The sequence below is a fragment of the Drosophila grimshawi genome, unplaced genomic scaffold, assembly GCF_018153295.1.
Source record: "Drosophila grimshawi isolate 15287-2541.00 unplaced genomic scaffold, ASM1815329v1 contig_1377, whole genome shotgun sequence".
Lineage (NCBI taxonomy): Eukaryota > Metazoa > Arthropoda > Insecta > Diptera > Drosophilidae > Drosophila > Drosophila grimshawi.
In genome coordinates, this window is record NW_025062900.1 from 9,367,250 (window position 1) to 9,389,331 (window position 22,082).

The 22,082-nt window shown below is 40.8% G+C and overlaps 1 protein-coding gene across 2 annotated transcripts; it reads right to left on the reverse strand.

Moving 5' to 3' along the window:
• Positions 1-245: 245 nt before the first annotated feature.
• On the reverse strand, positions 246-1,143 carry LOC6562388 (NADH-quinone oxidoreductase subunit B 2). 2 transcript variants are annotated; one of them, XM_001988626.3, is made up of 2 exons: positions 1,053-1,143; positions 246-987 (listed from the first exon to the last, which is right to left on the reverse strand). In XM_001988626.3, the coding sequence occupies exon 2, from the start codon at positions 984-986 to the stop codon at positions 357-359; it is 630 nt and encodes a 209-aa protein (XP_001988662.1). In that variant the 5' UTR covers position 987; positions 1,053-1,143; the 3' UTR covers positions 246-356. The 2 variants fall into 2 exon arrangements, with proteins under 2 accessions (XP_001988662.1, XP_032592207.1); XM_032736316.2 differs by having other exon boundaries at positions 246-992.
• Between the last annotated feature and the right edge of the window lie 20,939 nt (positions 1,144-22,082).

Here is a 22,082-nt window from a genome sequence, read left to right on the forward strand (position 1 = left end):
TTTTCTAATTAAATTCAATCGATTAAACATTCGATTTACTGCCGCACACACAAGTCTCATCCTTATCCAGCTTCGACTTCGACCGATCAATACACATGGAAAAATTATTGAGCTCCCCCACTTACAGAGTTTTCTACAATATGAAGAATTGCGAATTCTTTTAAATTTAGTGATTTCAAATAAATTTCATATATATAAAATAAATTTGAAAATTTACATTTGCCAAGCATTCTTATGAAGAATGGTTAGTGCTATATATTATTTATTGTAGCATCCACCCGATAGGGTAGATTTCTGGAAGAACAAACATGAAATTATATTAACTACATATCAGCAATAAACCGTTTGTTCGTTGCCTATTTCCTGTACCACATCTGCAGGGTCCTCATACGTTTGATTTTCTTCTGCAGCTGCAATATGCCATACATAAGTGCCTCAGCTGTGGGTGGGCAGCCGGGCACGTAGATGTCAACGGGTACGATGCGATCGCAGCCGCGCACCACCGAGTACGAGTAGTGGTAGTAGCCACCGCCGTTGGCACAGCTGCCCATTGAGATGACCCAACGTGGTTCGGGCATTTGGTCATAGACCTTGCGAAGAGCTGGTGCCATTTTGTTGGTCAGTGTGCCGGCGACAATCATGAGATCCGTTTGCCGTGGCGATGCACGGAAGACGACACCAAAGCGATCCATATCGTAGCGTGGGGCAGCAATGTGCATCATTTCCACGGCGCAACAGGCCAGGCCAAAGGTCATTGGCCAAATGGAGCCCTTGCGTCCCCAATTGAGCAAATCATCTAAGCGAGTCACCGTCCACTCACCCCAGCCCAGCTGGTTCCTGCCAAATGGGGAGTAACCCTTCCTGGACGGCACACCATGCTTGTCCACATCGTGCATAGTCTTCTGCTGTCGCATCCACATGCAGTTTATCTGCGGACCCAGCTTGGTTTTACGCACAATCTGTGCCAAAATACCTACAGCCAGCATTCTGCTCTGAAGGAAATGAGTGTGATATGAGTGTTAATGATTTTATTATGCAAAAATTATATTCACCAAGTTTATTTCTCGTGTTTCGCTTTCCCTTCAGCTTTCACAGTAGAAAGTTTGACTAATATTTTACAGGATTGTACAGCACTGGTTGAATTTTATCGATAGTTGCTCAACAGCCCTAGCTATAATTATTTTATTTACAATGTGAAGTAAATAATAAAAGTAAGGTGTATTAAGTAGGACGAGAAAAGAAACAATGGAGATAAATATATTATGTCCGAGAAATTGAAGAGTTCAACGTTAAGTGAGTAAGAAATATGTGTATATTCTCAAAATGTTTGACACGAGCTTTATCTGTGTAATCTAGTTTTGACTTGAATCTGCTCTTCAACAGTTAACAGAGTTCCACAACATGGTCTGGTCAAACACATACATACACATACATATATAAATACATATTTACTCTAATAAAAATGTGGCCTTTGGTGATAAATGGCAAACTGAAAGTTGGTCGAACGCCCATTTTTGGCGTTGTTGACAGAGTTGTCTGGCCGTGTGTGGTATGGCTTTTAATCATTCCGTTCGCGTCATGTCGCACTAATTGTGGCAATTAATTGCCGAGCATTTTTCGAGAACTTTCTATGGCGAATTGATTAAAACGTGATGCGATATGGGCGTGAACACACATAAAGACAGATCTATAACAGTATTGCTGCATCAAATCACACACAAAATTCCAGAGCGCTGTTCGATTCATCGATGTCATATTGCCCTGGGCCAATTGGGAGAGCATGCCGATGCCAAGAGGGAACAGGCAGCGAGAAATGACAACGACACGTTGACGTCCAAGTTCGAGTTCGAGTTCGAGTCCGAGTCCGAGTCGAGAGCCGCTTGTGTGTTGGCCTGTAGTCTGCCTAAGCAAGCTGGGCATGTCAACAAGCGCAACTTGGACTGGGCCGGCTAGGGGCTGCCAACGGGGCAGCCCCGAACAGCAACAAGTCAAGGCACGCTGACAGCAACATGAGCGCAACAGCAACAGCAGCAATAGCAACCACAACGACTGCAACAGCAGCAGCAATAACAAAACAAGAGCTAAACGATCGTCGATGCTGAGCTCAATGATTGGGATTGAGATCGGCATCTCGGGATCGGCATCGGCATCGGCATGGGGAATGTGGTTACGGGTATTGGCGGAGTATGGAGTGTGGAGTGCAGAGTTGTGCTCATCTTCATCTGTTTGGGCTGATCGCACGCACTGAGACACAAACCGCGTGTGTTTTTGTCGCAAATCGCCAGATTGCGATCTCATTAAAGCGAATTATTTGTGTTGCTGCTTATGTTCGGGCCTGTTGCAACTCTCACACTCACTATCCCCAAGACTCCAGTTCCAGTTCAGATCTCCACAGATCCAGGAGCAGGCATTTGCCATTGGGTTCGCTCTCAGTCGATTTTTGCTGTTGCTGTTGCTGCTGCTGCTGCTGCTGTTGCTGCTGCTGCTGCTGCTGTTGCTGCTGCTGCATTCGTGATTGTTATCGTTTAAAACAAAGTTGTTGTTGGTGGTATTTTTGTTGCTGTAGTTGCTGTGAGTTGTTCTCGTTGCTCTGCAGTCGCCGATTTGCCAATCGTTTAAGCTCCCATTCCCCCCTGTCTGTTGTCAGGTTGCTGCTGCTTCTGCTTCTGCTGCTGCTGCTGCTGTTGTTGTTATTGTTGCGAGTAAAATGTGCGATTAACGCGCTGCCTTCGCAATAATTTATGCTATGCCCGTTGTCAATAAGTTTTAGGGTTGTCACCCATTCCCTGTGTCACACGATCGGTGGCCAAATTCAAATTTATGCCCAACGCTTTCAATTTGACCAGCAAATACAGCTCTGTCTGATTACAACCAGGAACCAAATTCCTGTTTTAATACATTCTTACGATTATTTGTGACTAGATGTGATTTTACACTAAGAAGTGTAAAAGCTACGCAAATAAAGTGAATATTAATTAGTTTTGAGACATGTTACGCGAATTTCAATTTAAAATTTAAATAGAATTTATATTTTTGAATAAATACTAAAAACACATTTTTCACTCTATTTTATTTGCACATTTTTATACTACTTCAAAATAAGGAATGCAAAAATCTTTCATATCTCATTAAATTTTGCACAGGATTATATATATTTAAAATTTATTCATAGATCAATCTTAAATGCCAAATTTAGTGAAGTGAATGCTTTAAATTCTAGTTGTTCCAAAAATTTAAAGAATTATAAACGATGAGGTAAATGAAAAAATAAGGCATTTAAAAACTGAATGCTACTTGTATGTCAAATCCATCAATTAAATGAGCAAAATTAATCCCAATAGAAAACGAATTTAACATTGAGTGGTTGGTTTTTCGGTAAGCCACATGCCACACTAAAATAGTGAGAGTTTCAGTTTTATTTATTTGGACTAACACTTTGATTCACTGGCGAGTGTTGACTGCGGACTGGTGACACATGCCGAACCATATTTGTTTATCTCGAGCACCGGTTGAGCTATTAGATAGTCACAGACCACATCAATTCTGGCGCTGTTGTTGTCAGCCAAAACAGATGACTGTAGACGATAGCAGTACCCGCCGTGGTACAAGAGTTGAGGGAGCAACAGCAACAGGAATTTTGTCCCACGAGTGTAATCAGTTGGTAATTTGAAGGGCACAGCGAGTGATAGCTAAGCATCAGAGTTGGTCCAGTGTTGCCTGACTTATTGCAGCTGACTCTTTTTTGTGGGACACCGTTGAAGGGTATGAAAAGTGTTGCTCAGCCTTTGCACTTTTTAAGGATTTTTGTGGGCCATTTGTCCGCTTGCTGGACATTTGGTAAATGAATGGCCAGTGATTTGGCGGGGGCCAAATGAATGAATTAGTTCCTTGGAGACTTGCAGGGGTTTTGCGGCTGAGATTTGCACGCTGATGGATGTTGTACAGTTTCGAAGCACACTTTCCATCAGCCAGACCACTTTTTAAAAACTGAGTTCGTGTGTGTGTGTGTTTGTCTGATAAATTTACTTTATTGATAATAAATTTAATTTGCTTACGAGCTACAAAAGCGAAGCGCTTAAATATTTATTTTAATTTGAAATTGAAATATCGCATTGGGCCGCGCGTTGAGAGATTTATGCGTTTGCATCAAACTGTGAGATAAATTGCCGCCAATGGGCAAGAAAAACAAAACCAATGTTTACATTCCCAACAACAACAAAAAAGAAACAAAATCTGATTGTGAGTGGATGCGAGTTTGTGTGGGCAGCAGCAGCTCCTACAGGGCATATATGTACATATATTGATAAATACTTTTAGTTATTTTCTAATAGTCGTACTCAACTCATCTCATCTCATCCCATCTCATCTCGCTGATTGCCGCATTCAATTGTAATTAGGCGCTAGATTTGGCAGACTGCTGGCATTCCATTGCAACGAGCCCAATATGGATCTGTCCGTGCTCACATTTGGTCAGTGGGATTCCGAGTACGTTGCACGTGGCCAAAAACCTGTTGTGGTTGCTGTTGCGCATGCGTGGATTTTTTTATATATTTTTTGGCTTTGGATTTTTGCCTTTTGGCTAGTTTTCTATTAATTACACTGATTTATGTGCTCATTGTCCATTGTTGTTGCCGCTGGCCACTCACTGCTCCTTTAACCAGTTGCTCGCTGACTTTATGATGGTTCACTTTTAATGGATCGGTTGCCAGCGACAAAAGAAAAGAAAATTCGGCAATTGCATGCGACCATTGTTATCTCGGCTCTAAGAAAGTTGATTACAATACCCCTAACGAGATGCATAGATAAATAAGGAGTTACTCGCTCACCAAATTCCAGTTAACATTCAGTTATATTCTCCAACTGCAGTCTTGTGCATTTTTCCTGATTTCTTTACTTCTATTGTTGTACAAAATTACGCATGACTGAATTTGCAAATAGTATTTAAGAGCATTGATCGGTATTCAAGTGTTCCTCCAAAAATGTATAAACTAAAACCAGCTGCTGAAAAAATGCTAGTCAGTAAAAATTATAAACATTTTTAAAAATCCATTTACATTTTTATGATAATCTTTAAAGTTTAACTTAATTTATTAGTCATATTTCAAGCAACATTTATTGGATATACGCTAAACTATCAAAGATCGCTTTTCTTTTAAAAAAAAATGTATCACATCATGCTAAAATAATAAACTAAATATATGTGTATGTAGTCCATTCCAACACACTCCAAGTACATCCATCACAGGGTAATTATCTAAATTCCAACTAAGTAGAACTCGATGCTAGTGTTCGCTGGGCTAGAACTGTTTATTTGTGGAGCTCCCCTAATAGGACTCAAGTGCCAATGATGATGCACTCGTCGTGGCAACTGTTTTGACGGATTGTAAACCCATCGACAGCACATTAGGCACTCAGCGTACGCAGGCGGACAATTGGTTTCGATCGAGTATGGAATGGATGCTGGAACTCTGGCCACAATTGTGGCCAAAAGTGGCCGGCTGAAATGCTGCCCCCCCGTCACAAGTGGCGATGGAAATAATTCAAATATCGACAAACAAATGCAGCGAATACTCGCACATGCATGCCACAAATCGCTTGTCCGTATCCAAAAAAAATTTAGATACACAAATGCATCTCTGTCGATTGTTTATTTGTTGCCTGTTTTGAGTGTGAAACTTGTGACTAATTTTAAGTATCGAAAACACATAAATTAGTCGTCAGCATTTCAAATAGTTGCACTACCTATTACACAAAGCTTTTAACATCTACAATAAACATTTAATATTCAATTTAGTTTTCATTTATACCAGTTTCAAAAGAAATTCTACATTTTATAAATTAAATACCGTCACATAAACATCTACGTAATGTCAATAAATTCTTTTTTAATATTTAACAAATGCAGAATTGGAATTTTCATTGAAATTTGAAACATTTGTCGGGTGGACATCTGTTGTGGTGCTGGCCTGTTGGGTGTCTGGGTGTCTGTAGTTGGCGGCAATAAATTGCATCTATTTTGCAAATCATAAAAATTATTATTTATAATGCGTTAATTTTGGTGCTTCGCCATGGCCATAAAGCAGTTGGACTCATAAATTGGCCAAGTCATGCCCATGGCCGCCGTCTAGTGTCTCGGACGATGATGCACTGATGGAATCCATGAGATACAATGCCAATACTTATGGCAAAAAAAAAACGCAGTACTCACTCACTCAGCCTTTTCCCGCCAGTTGGCTGCTTGATACTGAGATTTTCCATGCACGGCGATGCCGACAACTTTGCCGCGAAAATTATTTCTGTTGTTTTATTTATGTTTACAAGCTGATTTATTCACGGTGTTGCCAGCTCGTTTGCCTGAAATTTATTTTGACAGACATGCATATCGCAAGGATTGCCGCATGTAGCTACATCTGCAGCTATGTCTATCTCTGTATCACATCGCATCTCGGCATTTGCCCCTGCATCCGTTTCAAATCTGTTTGGCACTTGATGCGCCAAGTTATCAAGAAAAGGCAATAACATTGCTGCCACTCACACCACACTTGCCATTTGGTGTTAGAATTACATACTAGTTCCAAGAAATACATATCTATATTTGGAGGGGACTTTCACCTAATAAACAACCAATAACCAAATATAAAAGTAATTGTAAATTATTGAATACCTAAGTGCAATTAATTTGAGTGTGATTAAATATTTTATTTACATTTTTAGCTTATTTTGCAAATCAAAATTCGAATAGGGTTGATAAATATTTTATTATTAATTTACAACTTCTGAATGTTTTATTTTCTAAGATAAATCGATTGACTTCTGACTTGAGTAAGACAAAGTTCGCTTAAGAAAGCTTCAGCAACGATAAGTGCTCTGGTTGTACTTCATATGGCCATTTGGCGATGGTAATTGATGTTCCCCCGGATCGGTCAACCAATGAGCATAAACTGGCCACAGCAAGTACGAAAAAAGAGAAGAAAACCAATTGAGAAAACCTGCTCGGCTGCTTTGACAGTGGCTTTGGCAAAAAAAGAAATAAAAAAATACTGTTGAACAATGGTAGCAGCTATCAAACTTACAGCCTGGCCATGTATCAATGTCAAGTTGGGTGCAACGGGAACCACCTTTAGCATAAAAATGAACAGCTGAAAAAAACTCAAGCTGCTTCCATTGGTGGAGCAACGAGCGGCAGCTACCAAATGTGGCCATTGTCTGTGCATCAAACGGGGGCGCGATCACTTGCAACCTGAGGCCGGGCCTCCAGATGTCAACTGTTTGAGATGTCCGGGTGCAGCCCGGTAGCTCATTGGTGGACCCAGCTTGGATGCCATTGTTTATGCCGATCGGCAGGCTTCAAGCTGTTCCCGCTGCTGCTGCTCTATCTCTCTCTGTCTATATGGACTCGCGTCAATGTTGTTGGTTGTTGTCATCGCCGTCGCCGCCGCTGTCAGAACGTAATCGCATGCCAAACAAAAACACTCCATAAGAGAAAATAAACAAATCATTTCGCTGAGGCGTTGATTCCAAGACAAACATTTTGCACGCATTCCGGCTGCTGGCCACCCGCACACGATGCCGATATTGATTCGATCGCCAGTCTGCCAGCCAGCCTGCCAGCCTGCCTGCCTGCCTGTCATGCAATGCCCGTGCCCCACCCCCAGCACCTCTCAATGAGGTAGGTTGCCCATCGCATTGCATCGAATCCAATCCAATTCGATACCAAATTCCCATTGCAGAGCCAACTGTGTGGCTGTCGAGCCACTTGATTTCATTTCTTATAATTGCATGTCTTGTACGGAAAAATTGCACACAGCCAAGAACCAAAGAGTGGAAGAGATGGAGAAATATGTTTCAGTTGCAGCCAGAGCGTATCGAACGATCTTTCTCCAATCCACAGAGCGCTGCATAATTTTATGGCAGACACAAATCGATTCTTCATCATTTGCTCTATTTTAATATAATATCTAATTATTTATTTTATATTTGGTACATGCTATGTGATAGACTAAATGAATTCTTATATTTCTGTTTATATGATTTTATTAAAACTATATTTTGACACCTTACCTATTATATGATTATGGATCGGAGTGTGCTTGCCTTACTCAATGCTTGGCAATGTCTATCAAGCTGGCAGGAATGCCAACTGCTGTGCAGAAGACAGCAATGTACCATGATGTTGCGATGTGTGTGTGTGTGTGTGATGCTACTACACACAGAGCACTAGCACTGGCAGCAGAGAACCACAAAACCACAATAGCACCACAGTCAACACCACTGGGGAATCGAAGCCAGCGTTTATTCTCGCGCCTGTTGATTGCTTGAGTGCATATGAGTATCGCAGCTGCTGCTCCAATCGATGCTTGTTTAAGTTGGGCAAACTGTCAAAGATATCCCAGCTTGTTGCCTTGTCCCACCGATCGCAGCGACCGCAATACCCACCCCCCACCCGCAATTCAACCCTAACCGATCGAATTGTTTGCTGCTTAATTCTTTGTTTTTGTTGTGTGTTTTGTGGCGTGCAGATCACTTGATTGATGATTTGTTTATTTTGATATGAGAAATCTCTTCGCACCAGCCAGCAGCCCAGTCGCAGTCGTGCAGGGTATATATGTATATGTACGTATTTTGCCAATACGACGCCCGAGTTCTATATTCGAATACTATTTAGAGCAGCCGACTGGGAGCCACCCCAGTGCGAAAGTGCGAACGGCATTGTTTTAATTTATGAATTATAATTTATTTTTTTTGTGAAAGATGAGGCCACATTTCGGTTGGCGCGCAAATTTCTACATCATTTTGATGCATAACAGCAATTAAATTGATCATTGCGTTGGAATGTTTTGCAGATAATACGAGTTCAACATTCAAAATTTGATTTTCAGTCCATCAATCAATGGGGGCTCGCATTAAAAGTGCTGATGGATATGCATCATATGTGGGCACACACAAAATTTGCAGATGTTGGCAATCTAGCACGGAAAATTTCAATTCGAAATCATAATCTGCCAGATGTGAAATTATATGTGCAACTATCAGAAACAAATTGTCTAAGTTTGGACTAATTCCTAAGTGTGATTCTGTGGGGAAGCAAAAGGAAAAGCTCAAATCATGTTTTTCAGATTTAAATATAGTATTATTTCAGAAGTGAAATCATGTTCAATAAACTTGAGAATCACAGTAACCCTTCCAACTTTTCTTTCTTTCCACTATCCTCAACTCAAACTCACTTGAAGTGTTGCATATTTGGCCCGTTCCATTGCAAGTAAGTAGCTACTTGGAAACTTGTGTTGCAGCCTCAATTCAAAATCCAAGCAGACGCTGGACTCCCTGGTCAGGAGTACCAGAAGGCGATGATAATTGCTTGGGACACATTTCTTATGCCTGTCGCTGACACTGACGCCTTCTTAGTCCAGTGCCAACGCCAGTGGCTATATGGAGAATGGGATTGGGGCATGGCTCAGTGAGTGGAGTGAGGAGAACGGCAGCTGTTATCAGTGGAATTTTAAAGCGCATCTTGCGCCTTGTGCCGAAACCGGCGCAAAAAATGTGAACCGACATAGACATGGACATGGGCAATTCATCGCCGACTCTGTGGTCTGTGGGAGCCTTGGAGTCTTGGAGTCGTGGAGTCGTGGATTGTCTTGACTTGGCGCGTTGCTAATTCGCTGGCATTTTCTTTATTTTAGCCAAATGCGTCTGTTCTGTGATAGCCGTTGTCGTCTTTTCGTTTTCGTTTCCTTACTTTTTTCATCTGTTTTTTGTATTTTCCTTCGCTTTGCTTTCGGTTTCCTTTGCACATCTTCAAGTGGCGCATTCGCCTAAGCCTGGGTCGTGTTTTTGGGGTTTGATGTTGGGGTTTGGGGTGGGCGGGGTGCCAAGAAATGAAATTCTTGATATCTTTTGTTTGTTGTCACTGCCCGACTGTCCTGACGCATCTTTGTCCTTTCGCAACGTCTCTAATTAAAAAAGTAAAAAAAAAAAATAGAAAATAAAAAAAAGGAAGGCTGCCGAGTGACCGCACTAATTAGCCTCAAAGCAGCAGCAGCCACATTTGGTGATGTTGCCGCTACCCCGAAATGCTTTTGATTTGTAAAAGATTTGTGCAATCCCTTAAAACACTCGAAAGTTCGAGGTGGGGCAGGCATTCTGATTGTGGGTGTAGTAGTTGCCTTGAAAATTCGCTGCCATTGCATTTTGTCCAATAATTACAGCACATTCCGTTCAGTTTTGTCTTTGGTTATTTGGTGAAACAATTCCGTAAACATGTCACATGCAACCGAATCAATTTTCGGATCAATTCGTGGGCATTGTGTGAAATGAAATGACAACTCCAAACTCGAAAATCCAACTCCTAGCTCGATGTCAAAATCCTGCCATGCTGTTGACTCTGCAGGCCAAAGGACAAGACAGGACATGAGTACAACAGTGTAGCCATTCAGTTACATGGCCAGCATTTAAAACCAACCACAAGACCAGCTTTGTTTCTGGCTGCGCATCAGAAGTCTCCAAAGAATGCACTGCAAAATAAAATTGAAAATCGAATTTTTGTTTGGTTTTTCATATTGCTTTTTTTTTGCCAGTGGCGCAGCTAGTTGGGTGCTTTCTTGGCAATCGCTGATTAAGAAAATTATGAAGTGTTTGAAAAGGTTGCTCGAATGCGTTGCGAAAATGCTGCAATTTTTACTTTCGATTTTATTTTGTGGTTTTCTATTTTACCTTCGATCCTGCGGTGTTTTTTAATTTAAAATTGAATTACATTTTTTATTTAATTTATTTGTTACTTTTTATAATTTTCATTCTTAACTGATATTGGTCGACATGAAAAAAATATTGCTATACATTTTTTCTCACACAGTTTTAAGACGATCCCTCTTGACCTCTACGCTCTGCTCTGCCAGGATGAGGATAACAGCTTTTATCGCAATTTCAGCTGCTGAGAATGCGGTTGCTGCTGCTGCTGCTGCTGCCGATGATGCAAGGATGACGCTGATGGCTGGACTTGACTTGGGTTGTGGCGCTGACCAGCGCGATTCAAGTTCTTGTCGACTGTAATTAAAAGCAATGCACTAAATATGTGTGCTGCTTGGAAGGAGGTGGGAAGGAAGCAGTGAAAACAGTACTTGTTTGCACACATCGAAATTGCGCAGACACTTGATGACAATTTCAGTTAAAAGGAAACTGCTAACAGAACACATTTCTTAAAACAGGATGAGCAATAGGACATGCGGGACTCTTGGGGCTGCAGGGGGTTGAACAACATTTTAATCAATGTGTGTGTGCTGGCAAGAGAGAGAGAGAGAGAGAGAGAGAGGGAGAGAGAGAGAGACAGAAAGAGAGAGAGAGAGAGAGAGCGATATAGTGAGACAGAGATAGAGCTTAAAGAAGACGAATAACTTTTGACCAAAGTCTGCTTGCTCGAAATTAGCCATGGCAAATAGAAATCACAGATGGACAAGGACAATAATGTCGGCGAAAGGTCCTGCTAACGTTTGCGTTCCACCTAATGATAACACCCCTCGCCTCCACCCCGCCCATCACACAGAAAAAAGTACGTGTGAACCGTCGAACAGCCAAAAGAATCGAAATCAATTAGCCAATTGCTCTCGAAGATGCGCATCGCCTTTGACACAAGCCTTGGCGGACAGTGTCCTCAGTGCAGCTGCTGTTGCTTCTTCTTCTCCTTCTTCTACTCCTGCCACTGAATCTGCTGCCAATTGTTATGTGGAACGTCTGGTGCTTTGAACCGAGGGTAGCGACATCACAGGACGTGAATGCGAACATAAACGTGATGTGGCTGTGCCGTCAACAGGGCCACAACAATTGAGATGATTGTATGCGGAGCTTCTTGGCTTTTCCTTTGAGTTCCCTTTTTCAGGGCATTTCGGACCTGAAGGACAATCGTGGCTAGCTACACTCTTTAATATGAGTTGCCAGCTAAACTCTTGACCGCATTGAATGCAACTTTTATGCAGAAATGGAACACAACAACAACAAAAGCGACTTGCACAAGAACAACAACGGCAATAAGGACAACAACAGACAACTGAAAAGTGTGCTTGAATTATTGATGAATATGTCCCAACCGAATTGAGTCCAACTGAAATCACTCATGGTCAAAAACTACCAAAAACAAAACCAGTGAGAGTAGCTAACTTGAGCAGGCCGAGGTTTAGATACACTTTCAGTCTGATGTCCAGCTAAATTGTAGCTAAATTCAAATATGTATTCATTTAAAAAATGTCTAATTTGTTATTCACAAAATAAACTTAACTGGCGAGAATATATATATCAACTATTCAGAGCTATTCAATTGGGATGTCCCAAATAGTACCATATAAATAGTTTAAGAAATGTATATAGACTAACTTAAAAAATGGGCAACAATAGTTCTGAAATGGTTAATATTGAATTTTGAAGAGAGCTGAACTCATCTGCTTACGAATATATATACCAAATTGTTTTGAATATGTCCTTTTCCATTTACCATTTGCAAGAGTATAACAAAACGAGTGTGAGACAGGGACCCACATGAAAGGATTCATCCTTTGAGGTACGTCGCCAATGAATGGGAATGGATAATGTATTGGGCATCATGATGAACAATGATTTCATGATTTTGTTTTGTTCTTTGCACTTTCCACCTCTGGTCCCATTTCCACTTGCACACTTCCACATCTATTTCCACTGCAGGACACTACGACTACGACTACTGCGGTCAAGTCAGGGGCGCGACGCGACCCCAGGGAGGCTTCTTTTGGGGATTCTACTAATGGGTCAACCGTCAACTTGGACGGACGTCAAAGTGTCTGTAAATCACCCACAACAAAAACAAACACACACACATACAAAAAAAAAAGAGCTGACAAAAAAAAACGGGACACAAAATGAAACCAACGCCTGACAATGGACACTCGAGGCTGAGGCTGAGGTTCGGGTTAGGGTTGGTGATGAGGTTGAGGGCCTGAGGTGAGTCTGAACCACTGGACACTACAACAAATACATCATGACAAACCTGAGTAGGCATTGGGGCGACTGTGGACCTCACCTCACCTCTTTTTTGGTCAGCTATTTTTATTTCTATTATTTCTTTTTTTGTATTTGCTTTTTCTGGTTTGTTTTGGCTTTCCTATCTATCCCATGCCGCCACAGAAATTCTACTCTGCATCTAATAAAGAAGGAAAGCACGTAAATTACTCTCAAAGGTATAATTTAGTTGCTCACTTGTTGTTGCTGTTGTTGCTGTTGTTATATATAGCTCAGCTTTTGATATCCCTTTTGCATCAAAGTCTGTGACATGCAATACATTTTTATGCGGCTCTCCCTTAGACAGACTGTACTTTAACCTCAGAATGGAATACACTTTTTGTGTATTTAATTTATAATGGATACTATCATGTATATAAAGATCATTAAGTAGATTCAGTATGTACTTCAACACATTTAGTTGAGGCTGGCAAATAATGTTAAGACTTAAGTCAAGGATTATTATAGATATTATATTGTATTGTCTGCTTAGTCGTATTACATTAATTTGAATATTCTTCAGCAATTTATATGCTATGATTATGGCGGCAACAGCTTCCCATGCCAAGTAAATTCGAAAAAATAAAGATAAATGAGAATTTGGACTAAACCGAAAGAGCATTATGCGAAGTAGGCTTAAAGCGAATGGCAACATTTGCCTCAAAACCAAACCTTTTGGATACTTATAATAAAAGTAAATCATATGCAGTTGAAGCAGCAATAGGTTGAATGGGTTTTGGGAGAGAGAGAGAGAGAGGGCTTTCGAGGGTTACCTAATCCCCAGTTGGCATCAACTTACCTTCATTGCTGAACTAATCACCATGGCTGAGATTTGGCCGGGACAACTTCTTAGCCATGCCAACAAATATTAAAAGCCAAAAGCAATATTCATTAAAATGACGATAAAATGTGCCCAACTTGATGCAAACTCTATTCGTTATTTTTTTTCTCCCTCTCTCTACTTACAATTTTTTTTCTTCGTTTTTTTGCACAGTGTACGCCCCACACAAATGAAATTCATTGCTCGTCAAAGGGTTGAGTTGGGTCGAAGAGTAGTGGGGAGATTCTGGGCCTAGACGCTGTCGTTAGTTTGCTACGTAATGCGCCAGTCAACGAGTTGACTGTGTGAACATTTCATTTTAATGTGGCGACTACCCGTAACACGGGAGGTGATCCCAGCCCCAACCCCTAAAGCACACACATACACAAACACAGTCGCACACAAACACGGAGTCGCCACTAGCCATGTGAGACGAGAGTTGGCAGTTGGCCGTCGCTGCCCGTTGCTTCTTCATATTTCGTACTTCAAACGTAATTACTTTAGAAAATAATCGTTAAAAGTAATGGTCTGTATCAAATATATTAAAATATAACGCAACGATGTCGACCAGCAGCACCAGCAGCACCAACAACACCAGCAGCAAAAGCTAGCGTCCGACGCTGAATGTTGCCAACGTCAGCAACAGCAGCAGCAGCAACAGCAGCACCAGCAGCAGGCGGGTTAAGTAGGAGCTGGAATCAGGAGCTGGTAACTGGTAGCTGGGTGCTTGGCAAGTGGGAACTGGGTGCTGGGAGAACTCGAAGCATTTGCACTCGTCATGTCAGGAGTCGTCAAAACGCGCAGCATTTGTACGTCAAGCGAAAGGAGTCGAGACACGGCGAGTGCCGAGCGGAAACGGAGCACTTCTATGCACTGCAAAAAATTTGGCGGACACACAAAATATTTGTAATACAAATTTTATTTCAATAATTATTGTGCAATGCATTAAATCGTTTAATTAAATTCAAAGTTGTTGGTCCATTTCTTTATTTTTTAATCAAATTATTTGATTTATTTTATAAGAATAAAATGTTGTATATTTAAGACTTCGCTTTTCTTACTGTGTGGGCGCCATAACGCTCCATTGGACACCATTTGCTGTGGAGGGGTGGGGCTGGTTTCGTTTTGGGTTGGTGAGTTTGGCCATCAGTTGAAATGAGTTTTTATCAACGTCTGTCTGGGGCTATCGCAGTCGCATCTGGTCTTCTTCGCTGCCCTGGCGCACATTAGTGAGCACAATTTTATTGCACCTCTGTTTCCATTCTACGATTATAATATAATTCTCAGTGACATTAAAAAAAAGCAAAAAGAAAACACAAAAAAAAACAAAGATGGCGAAGAAAATGAAAACGCAATTCGCATTTGGCATCTCAGTTGCAGCATAGTTTGTTGTCCAACTAAGACATCACTTTCATAATACATAAGGCAATCGGGTGCTGGTGCTACCCAATCTTATCACACCCCTCAACAGCACCTCCTCGCCGGAGGACTCGTCTGGGAATGGAGTCGAGGCACCCCACTTCCCTTTGTATGTTAAATTTAATTTCTTTTGTTTCGTTACTCGCACGTCATTTGCAAAATGAAATTATTACAAAATGTTTTTCTCGCTAGCTATTTGCTTGCCATTTCTTTAAGTTGTCTTCCTCAACAGTCTCTTCCACTTTGGTTTTTTTGGGGTTTGAGTTTCGCTTTTACTTTTCCTCGTACATATTTCTCGTTGCTTTCTTCTGGTTTCATCTCAAGGAACGGTTCCCGCGGGCATATCATCTGCTCCATCAGTGTGCGGGATTCTTTCTCATTTCATTTCATTTTATTTCTGGTTTTTGGTTTGGTTTTACGTTCATTTCTTTTGTGGCACCCCACCAGCCCCCGCCGCCTCCCAATTACGCCCCTTCTCCAACTACCTTTCTCTTTCTTGCTCTGTCTACCTCTCTCTCTCTCTCGTTATCAAACGCATTTCTTTTCATTTGCCTTTTGTTTTTGCATTTCTTAATCATTTTTGAGTGTCTTAATTTAACTTGTATACTCGGCTTTTAATTTCGAGTGTGTTCGCTATCTTTCCTATGTATTTGTGTGTGTTTCTGTGTGTGTTTCTGTGTGTGTGTGTGTGTGTGTTTGCCCCTTAACTGGCCCTGATAGTATCATTACCATTTTCACAGTTTCCCTCGCGTCATTTTGCCCGCAGCAAAATATTTGAAGGAATTCCAAAGTAGCTGCAAATTAAATTTGCGCATAAACTGGAAATTCATGAAAACTTCAAATTAGATGAGTTAGATTTACAGCACTTTTTAATACGGACCTTTTCAATTTGCTAAGGATCTGCTGCAGATAATTGTTTCAAAGGTTCAAGCTTTGGTCAGTCAACAATTTTCAATAGACTACAATTTTCTATACAAAACCATAAGATGCCTTAAGTATATTAAAGCAGATACGAGATAAGAACTGGAAAATATTCCTGGATTAACCGTTTAATGTTCAAATTTATTTTTGGAATACAAAAAATATTTTTGGGTTGAACTAATACTAATAAATGAATCAGGCACAGATTTAAGGGTAAAGCTGCTGACAGATTTAATTTAGAACAAATTAATTTACGATATTTCCTATACTTAATCAAATTTAATTCAGCTAACATTATTATTATCACTGGCAAAAAGTTTACAGATCGAGCTCAGCGATTCATCAGTTTTAGCACGGTTCCATCGTTGTAATCCCAAACAATGCTGGCTATGCGTTTATTTTGTGGCATCTTTTACTGTCAGAAGGGGCATCTAACAATTTGCACAGCACTCAGTGCCAACGGCTCACAATTCTCGATGCTGTGGGCTGTTTGGTATTAATTTCAATCATAATATCACAAATACCACAAACCAGGCGACAACGAATCCTCGCTCTCCTCCCTCGACATCATCTCCTGCTACGCGTTGCGATGCGTTGCGTTGCCCGGCAGTCCAATCCTAAGTCCACAACAAAAAGGTGACAAATGACATGGTGGACTCAAAGTAATTTCTTTCAATTAGGACGCTGCGCATGCGCTGTCCGAGATCAGCAGCCACTTTTGTTGCCGTTGACATTGACATAGCGCGCATGTGCAGCACTCTCTCTGTCTCTCCCCCTCTCTGTTGCTCCCGCTCTGTCCTCTCATTTACTATCTCGCTTGCACGAATCAAATCGGACTTCGTGTCAGTTATTAATGTTGCACATTTTGTGCCTTAATGGCTAATTCAAGAGCTGACAGATGTGCGTAATTTATTCGCGTTTCTCTTTCTCCCCTCTCTCTCTCTCCCGCTCTCTCTCTCTCTGCCTCTCTCTCTCTCTTTCTTTCTCCCTCCCTCTCTGTTGCCCCCTGCCGCATGTGGCATCCGCAGATCCTTCACACCAAAAACGCAGGCGGCCACTTGATAAACGATCCTCGCATTGTGGTGTTGAAAAATGTTGCAAAAATATGATGAGGCCATCACGATGGCGGCCAAGAGATAAGCCAGAAGACATCAGCCATAAGCCAAAAGGTAAAACGGCTCTCAGTGGATGCCACAGCCAACTTGAAAGATTCGGTTTCCCTCACTTTGACAAACGGCAAATCATTAGCAGATTTGAGATCAGCTATTCAATAAACTGCTTTCTGCATTTTGATTAAAATTCTGCTTTCTATTTGAGCACTGCTTAAAAATAAATAAAAAGTACTTTTTTATAAATAGTAAAAAACCGATTTTAATTAAGCTTATTACGAACATTTTTGTATAACAATTTAAAAATTAAAGCAATTTACAATGAAGTCCTTAGCAAGTTATCAGATTTCTTAGCTTGAGTACATTTAAGGCAAAGAACGATAAAGTTCTCAAGTCTCTAGAACTACCTTTGGAGAGCTTCTTCTTAAGTCTTTTAATATTATTTTCATGCTCGACTTTGATTTATTCTCAAGGAACGAAAAGGTTTTCAAGTCCCTAGAAATGTATTTAGAAGAGTCTCTTTGACTAGTTCAAGGCTTGATTAAGTTTGATTTGTCCTATTTATTAATTGGAGTTTCCGTCATATCAGTCGAGTAACAACCACAATCATTGGCCAACAATAGTAACGATAAATATATATTAGGAATTAAGCTAATTTAATACAATATAATTCAGCAAATGACTCTAATTGTGTGTTAATTTTCTTTTCCTTAAAGTTGTGTTTATTTTGCACTGTGTTGACTTAATAGACAAAACCCATGACTGCCTAGCCACAGCTTAATAAACTGTTAACCAGCTAGTGTCTAATAGAAAGTTAAGGTAATCGCATTTAACCTCTGAGCAAATATGGCAAATTAACAACAACATCCTTCAAACACACATCAGCCACAATTCGTCGAATTGACAGCCAAAATTGTGCTGTAAAATTGTTGACCTCGGAAGCGGCATTGGCTCGAACAGCGACTGGGAATCACAAATGGTGGCAGTGTGGCACGGTGGCAGCGCTTTTGTGGTCAGACAAATTGCATAGTCCTGTGGCCAAATCGTCAACAACAGCAACAACAGCAACACAGACGACGACAATGAAAATTGCTTAGATTTGCGTTGGACCACAAAGCGTTTCGACATGGTCAAACACCTGACCAAGGGTAGAGAAAGGGGCAGGGGATTGGGACTGTTTGGTTAGCCGTCATCAGGCATCAGCGAGTGAGAGACTGCCGTTGAAGGATTCACGATGTGACAGTGCCCAGTGTCCAGTGTCCGCTGTCCATTGTCCTTTGACATGCGGCATAATGTTGCCGAGTTGCTGCTGACTGTTGCTGATGATGGAGGCGCCGACAAAAACTAAACACACACACAGATAGACAGAGAGAGAGAGAGAGAGAGAGAGAGAGGGAGAGAGACAGCTCAAACTGTTGTTGACAGGAACAGCAACAAGGACAACAGGCAGCAACAGCAACAGCAACAATGTCGGCAATAAACTTGAAGCTGACAATTGTAAAAAGCGAGGCACACACACCCAAGCACACACACGTACATGTGTGTGGCAGTCAAACAACTGAAATGTAAGCAGCAACAAGCAGTAAAAACAACAACAACAACAAGCAAACGGCAATCATAAAATCAACAACTATGAAATTCATCACCGGCAACAGCCTCAGCTCAGTGAAAGCCGCTTCGTTGACACTTCCGCCACATGCTCTAACTGGAGTCACTGGATCAGCAACAGCAACAACAACTACAACAGCATCAAGCAGTTGTCGCTGTCGCCCCATCAGCAACATACAACGTTGTTGCCCGGCAGCAACAGCATCAGCAGCAGCAACAGCAGCAGGCAGCATCATCATTCACGGCAGCGACGGCGACGGGTAAGTGAAATTAATTGCATTGTTTTTGGCCAATGAATTCCTAGTTGCCAGTTTTTGTTTTCGGCTTAAGCGCCTTGACGCCTTTTTGGCCAAGAGCAACAGCAACAGCAACGAGCAAAAACAACAACAGCAAATTCAAAACACACAGCAGCAACCACACAGCGCGTAAGGCCAGCCACCTAACCCAACCAACCCCCCCTTCACCCATGGACTTGTCCTAATCCTGTGCGCCTCTACAGTTCATCACACGTGATTGCCGCAGTATGTTGCAAGCATTTGAAAGCATCGCGCGGCGCACACTGATGCCAAACATAGCAAAAAAGTGTGTTTCAATAATTGAAGAATGCATTTTTTAAAGTTTCTTTAAATTATTAACAGAAAACACAACGAATTTCGACACAAGTAACTAGAGTCAATCAAAGATTATATATATATATAGACTCGATATAAAAAATATTTCCGACTGAGGCAAATCTACATCAGATTGTGGAAAAAGGAATTCAGCATTAAATTTTAATTTATAATTCATAAATTGTTATTGTTTATAGAATATATGTTAAGAAAAAATGGTAAATTTATTTATCAGTTAGAAAATATATATAGTAGATAATGAATATAGTAATAAATGACAGATGATCTATCTACGAAGTTCCAAGTTCTTTAATGCCTTGTCCTGAAGTCAGATGAATTATTTATAATTTATAACTATACAAAGCATCTGCAAATTCAACTACAACTTGCATCAATAAATACATTCGTAGCAGTAAACAAACATTTTCTAACACTGATTTTCAGTCATTTACATTTGCCAGTTGTTGCACCACTGTGCAGCACTTTGAATGTGTTTAGAGTTGTGCTCGGTCTGCTGGCTGGCTGAGACGAAGCTCTAACATGCCAGCCACCACATTTCACAGGCCATCCACACTCCACTCTCCACATCCACATTTGCAACAACATACTTGCCCCGTTTTGTGCTGCTCCTTGTTGCCATCGTTTTATCGCGCTGCTCTAGTTAGTTACCATCATCAACATGTTGACATGTCTATGACTGCACACACACACACACACAGACACATCTATCTCTATCTCTGTCTCTATCGCTCTGTTGCCATCTCTATCGCTCTATGCAATGCTCTAACCGAGCTGAACAGCGTTTATCACTCATGCTTATGGTCTTGTTTTTGCGGTGATATATCACACTTGACACCCATTCATTCACTTTTAGAGTTTAGTGTTTTGGGCTCGTTACACCCCTCTCACTCTCTCACTCCCTAAGTCCCTTTCTCTCTCACACACACACACACACACACACTTGATGACTGGCTGTGTGACCAGCTTGCAGCTGTCTGCTTGGCAAACGCTGCCATTTGAATTTCATCACAATTTGGAGCAACGCGAAACCAACCATTCAAAAACTAAACCCCCACCTCAATAACTACACTGACCAAAAAGCATGACTAATTAAAGAATGTTAAATTAAAGTTAGAATATTTGAAATTAAAGGTATTTCAAGCTACGCTTCTCAGAGTCTCTAAGAGCCAAAGATACAGGATACTCCCTGTCGAGTTCATCGTATTCTCTGTCGAGCTCTCTCGACTAGAACATCCTTACTTCATATGATTCTTTACTATACTATTAGAGTCAGAGACTACAACGACTTTGGATCAGTTTATTTTCAATAGTGTTTATTTTACTTCATAATATTATATTATATAAAGCTCAAGCTCTCTCGACTTGAACTTCCTAACTTTCTTCTGTTATTTATACTATAACAGCTAAAGACAATACAGACTTTGATTCAGTGTATTCTCTCGCGACTAGAACCTCGTCTGGGTTCTTATTAATTTGTATGTATTTCAATTTTTTCTATTTTTTTCTTCTACATTCTTCCGCACATTCTATTTTTTCTCTGAGTGTATTCACATAAGCACTTGTACACATCGTGACACTGTCTGTGGCACAGTCAATGCCGCAACTATCGTCAACATGTGATACCCTGTTGCACCCTAGCCAAGAGCCCTACTCTGTGATATTTTGGGTTTCGGTGAATGCTCCTTCATCGCTCTGACTACTCGGTTCGCATTCACTCGCACTCACTCGCATTCCACACAGTCATCAACCCACTCATCATCCTCAAACTTATTGTTGCTGTTGCTCTGTTAATTTGTGGGGGTGTGCTGTGGTAGGGTGGGTGCCGTAGTTGGTGTAGTTGGTGTGTTTAGTGTGCGGAAATTCATTCACTCGCATCACTCACACGCATTTCGACACTGTTTTTGGGATATTTGTCCCATTGTTGTTGCTTTTGCTGGTTGCTTGTGTTTGCTTTTCAATTGCTCCACAAATGTTTATGCAGATGAATTGTATTTTGAGTTGTGTTTCCGTCCGACTCTGGCGAGTGAAAGGAGTCGGATGGGGGAAGGGTGTTGGCTGTGTATAAGGACTGCACTCCTTGGTTCTTTGCCATTTGATGAATGTGGCAAATGTTTGCTAAGCTTTCCATAATGTGACTGTAAGTTGTGGCCAACAATATGAATGTCTTAATACAAATTTGTCTGCATATCGATCCAACATGAAGTTCAACTAATAAATGAACTGATAAAAGCACAAAGAATTGTGGACAATTTCGACGAGAAAGGTTATTCTATGAATTCTAATTGGAAAGAAATCGTTTAGAAAATCCATTAAAAAATTTAGTTAAAATTCAAATTGTATTAATTTTAAGTAACTAAAAGGAGAGCTCCTTATTAGCTAAAAGGATAGCCATAATGAACTCTTCTTCTAGTCATTAAAATGTGTACATTTCTACCAATTTTATATAGGATTTTAGCTTAAGCCTTTTGGAGTTTTCAAAACACTTATTTTCTATTAGGCTTCATTTAGTTTTAGATATCAAAAATGTCTTCTTATTTTTTCTTAATAAATAAT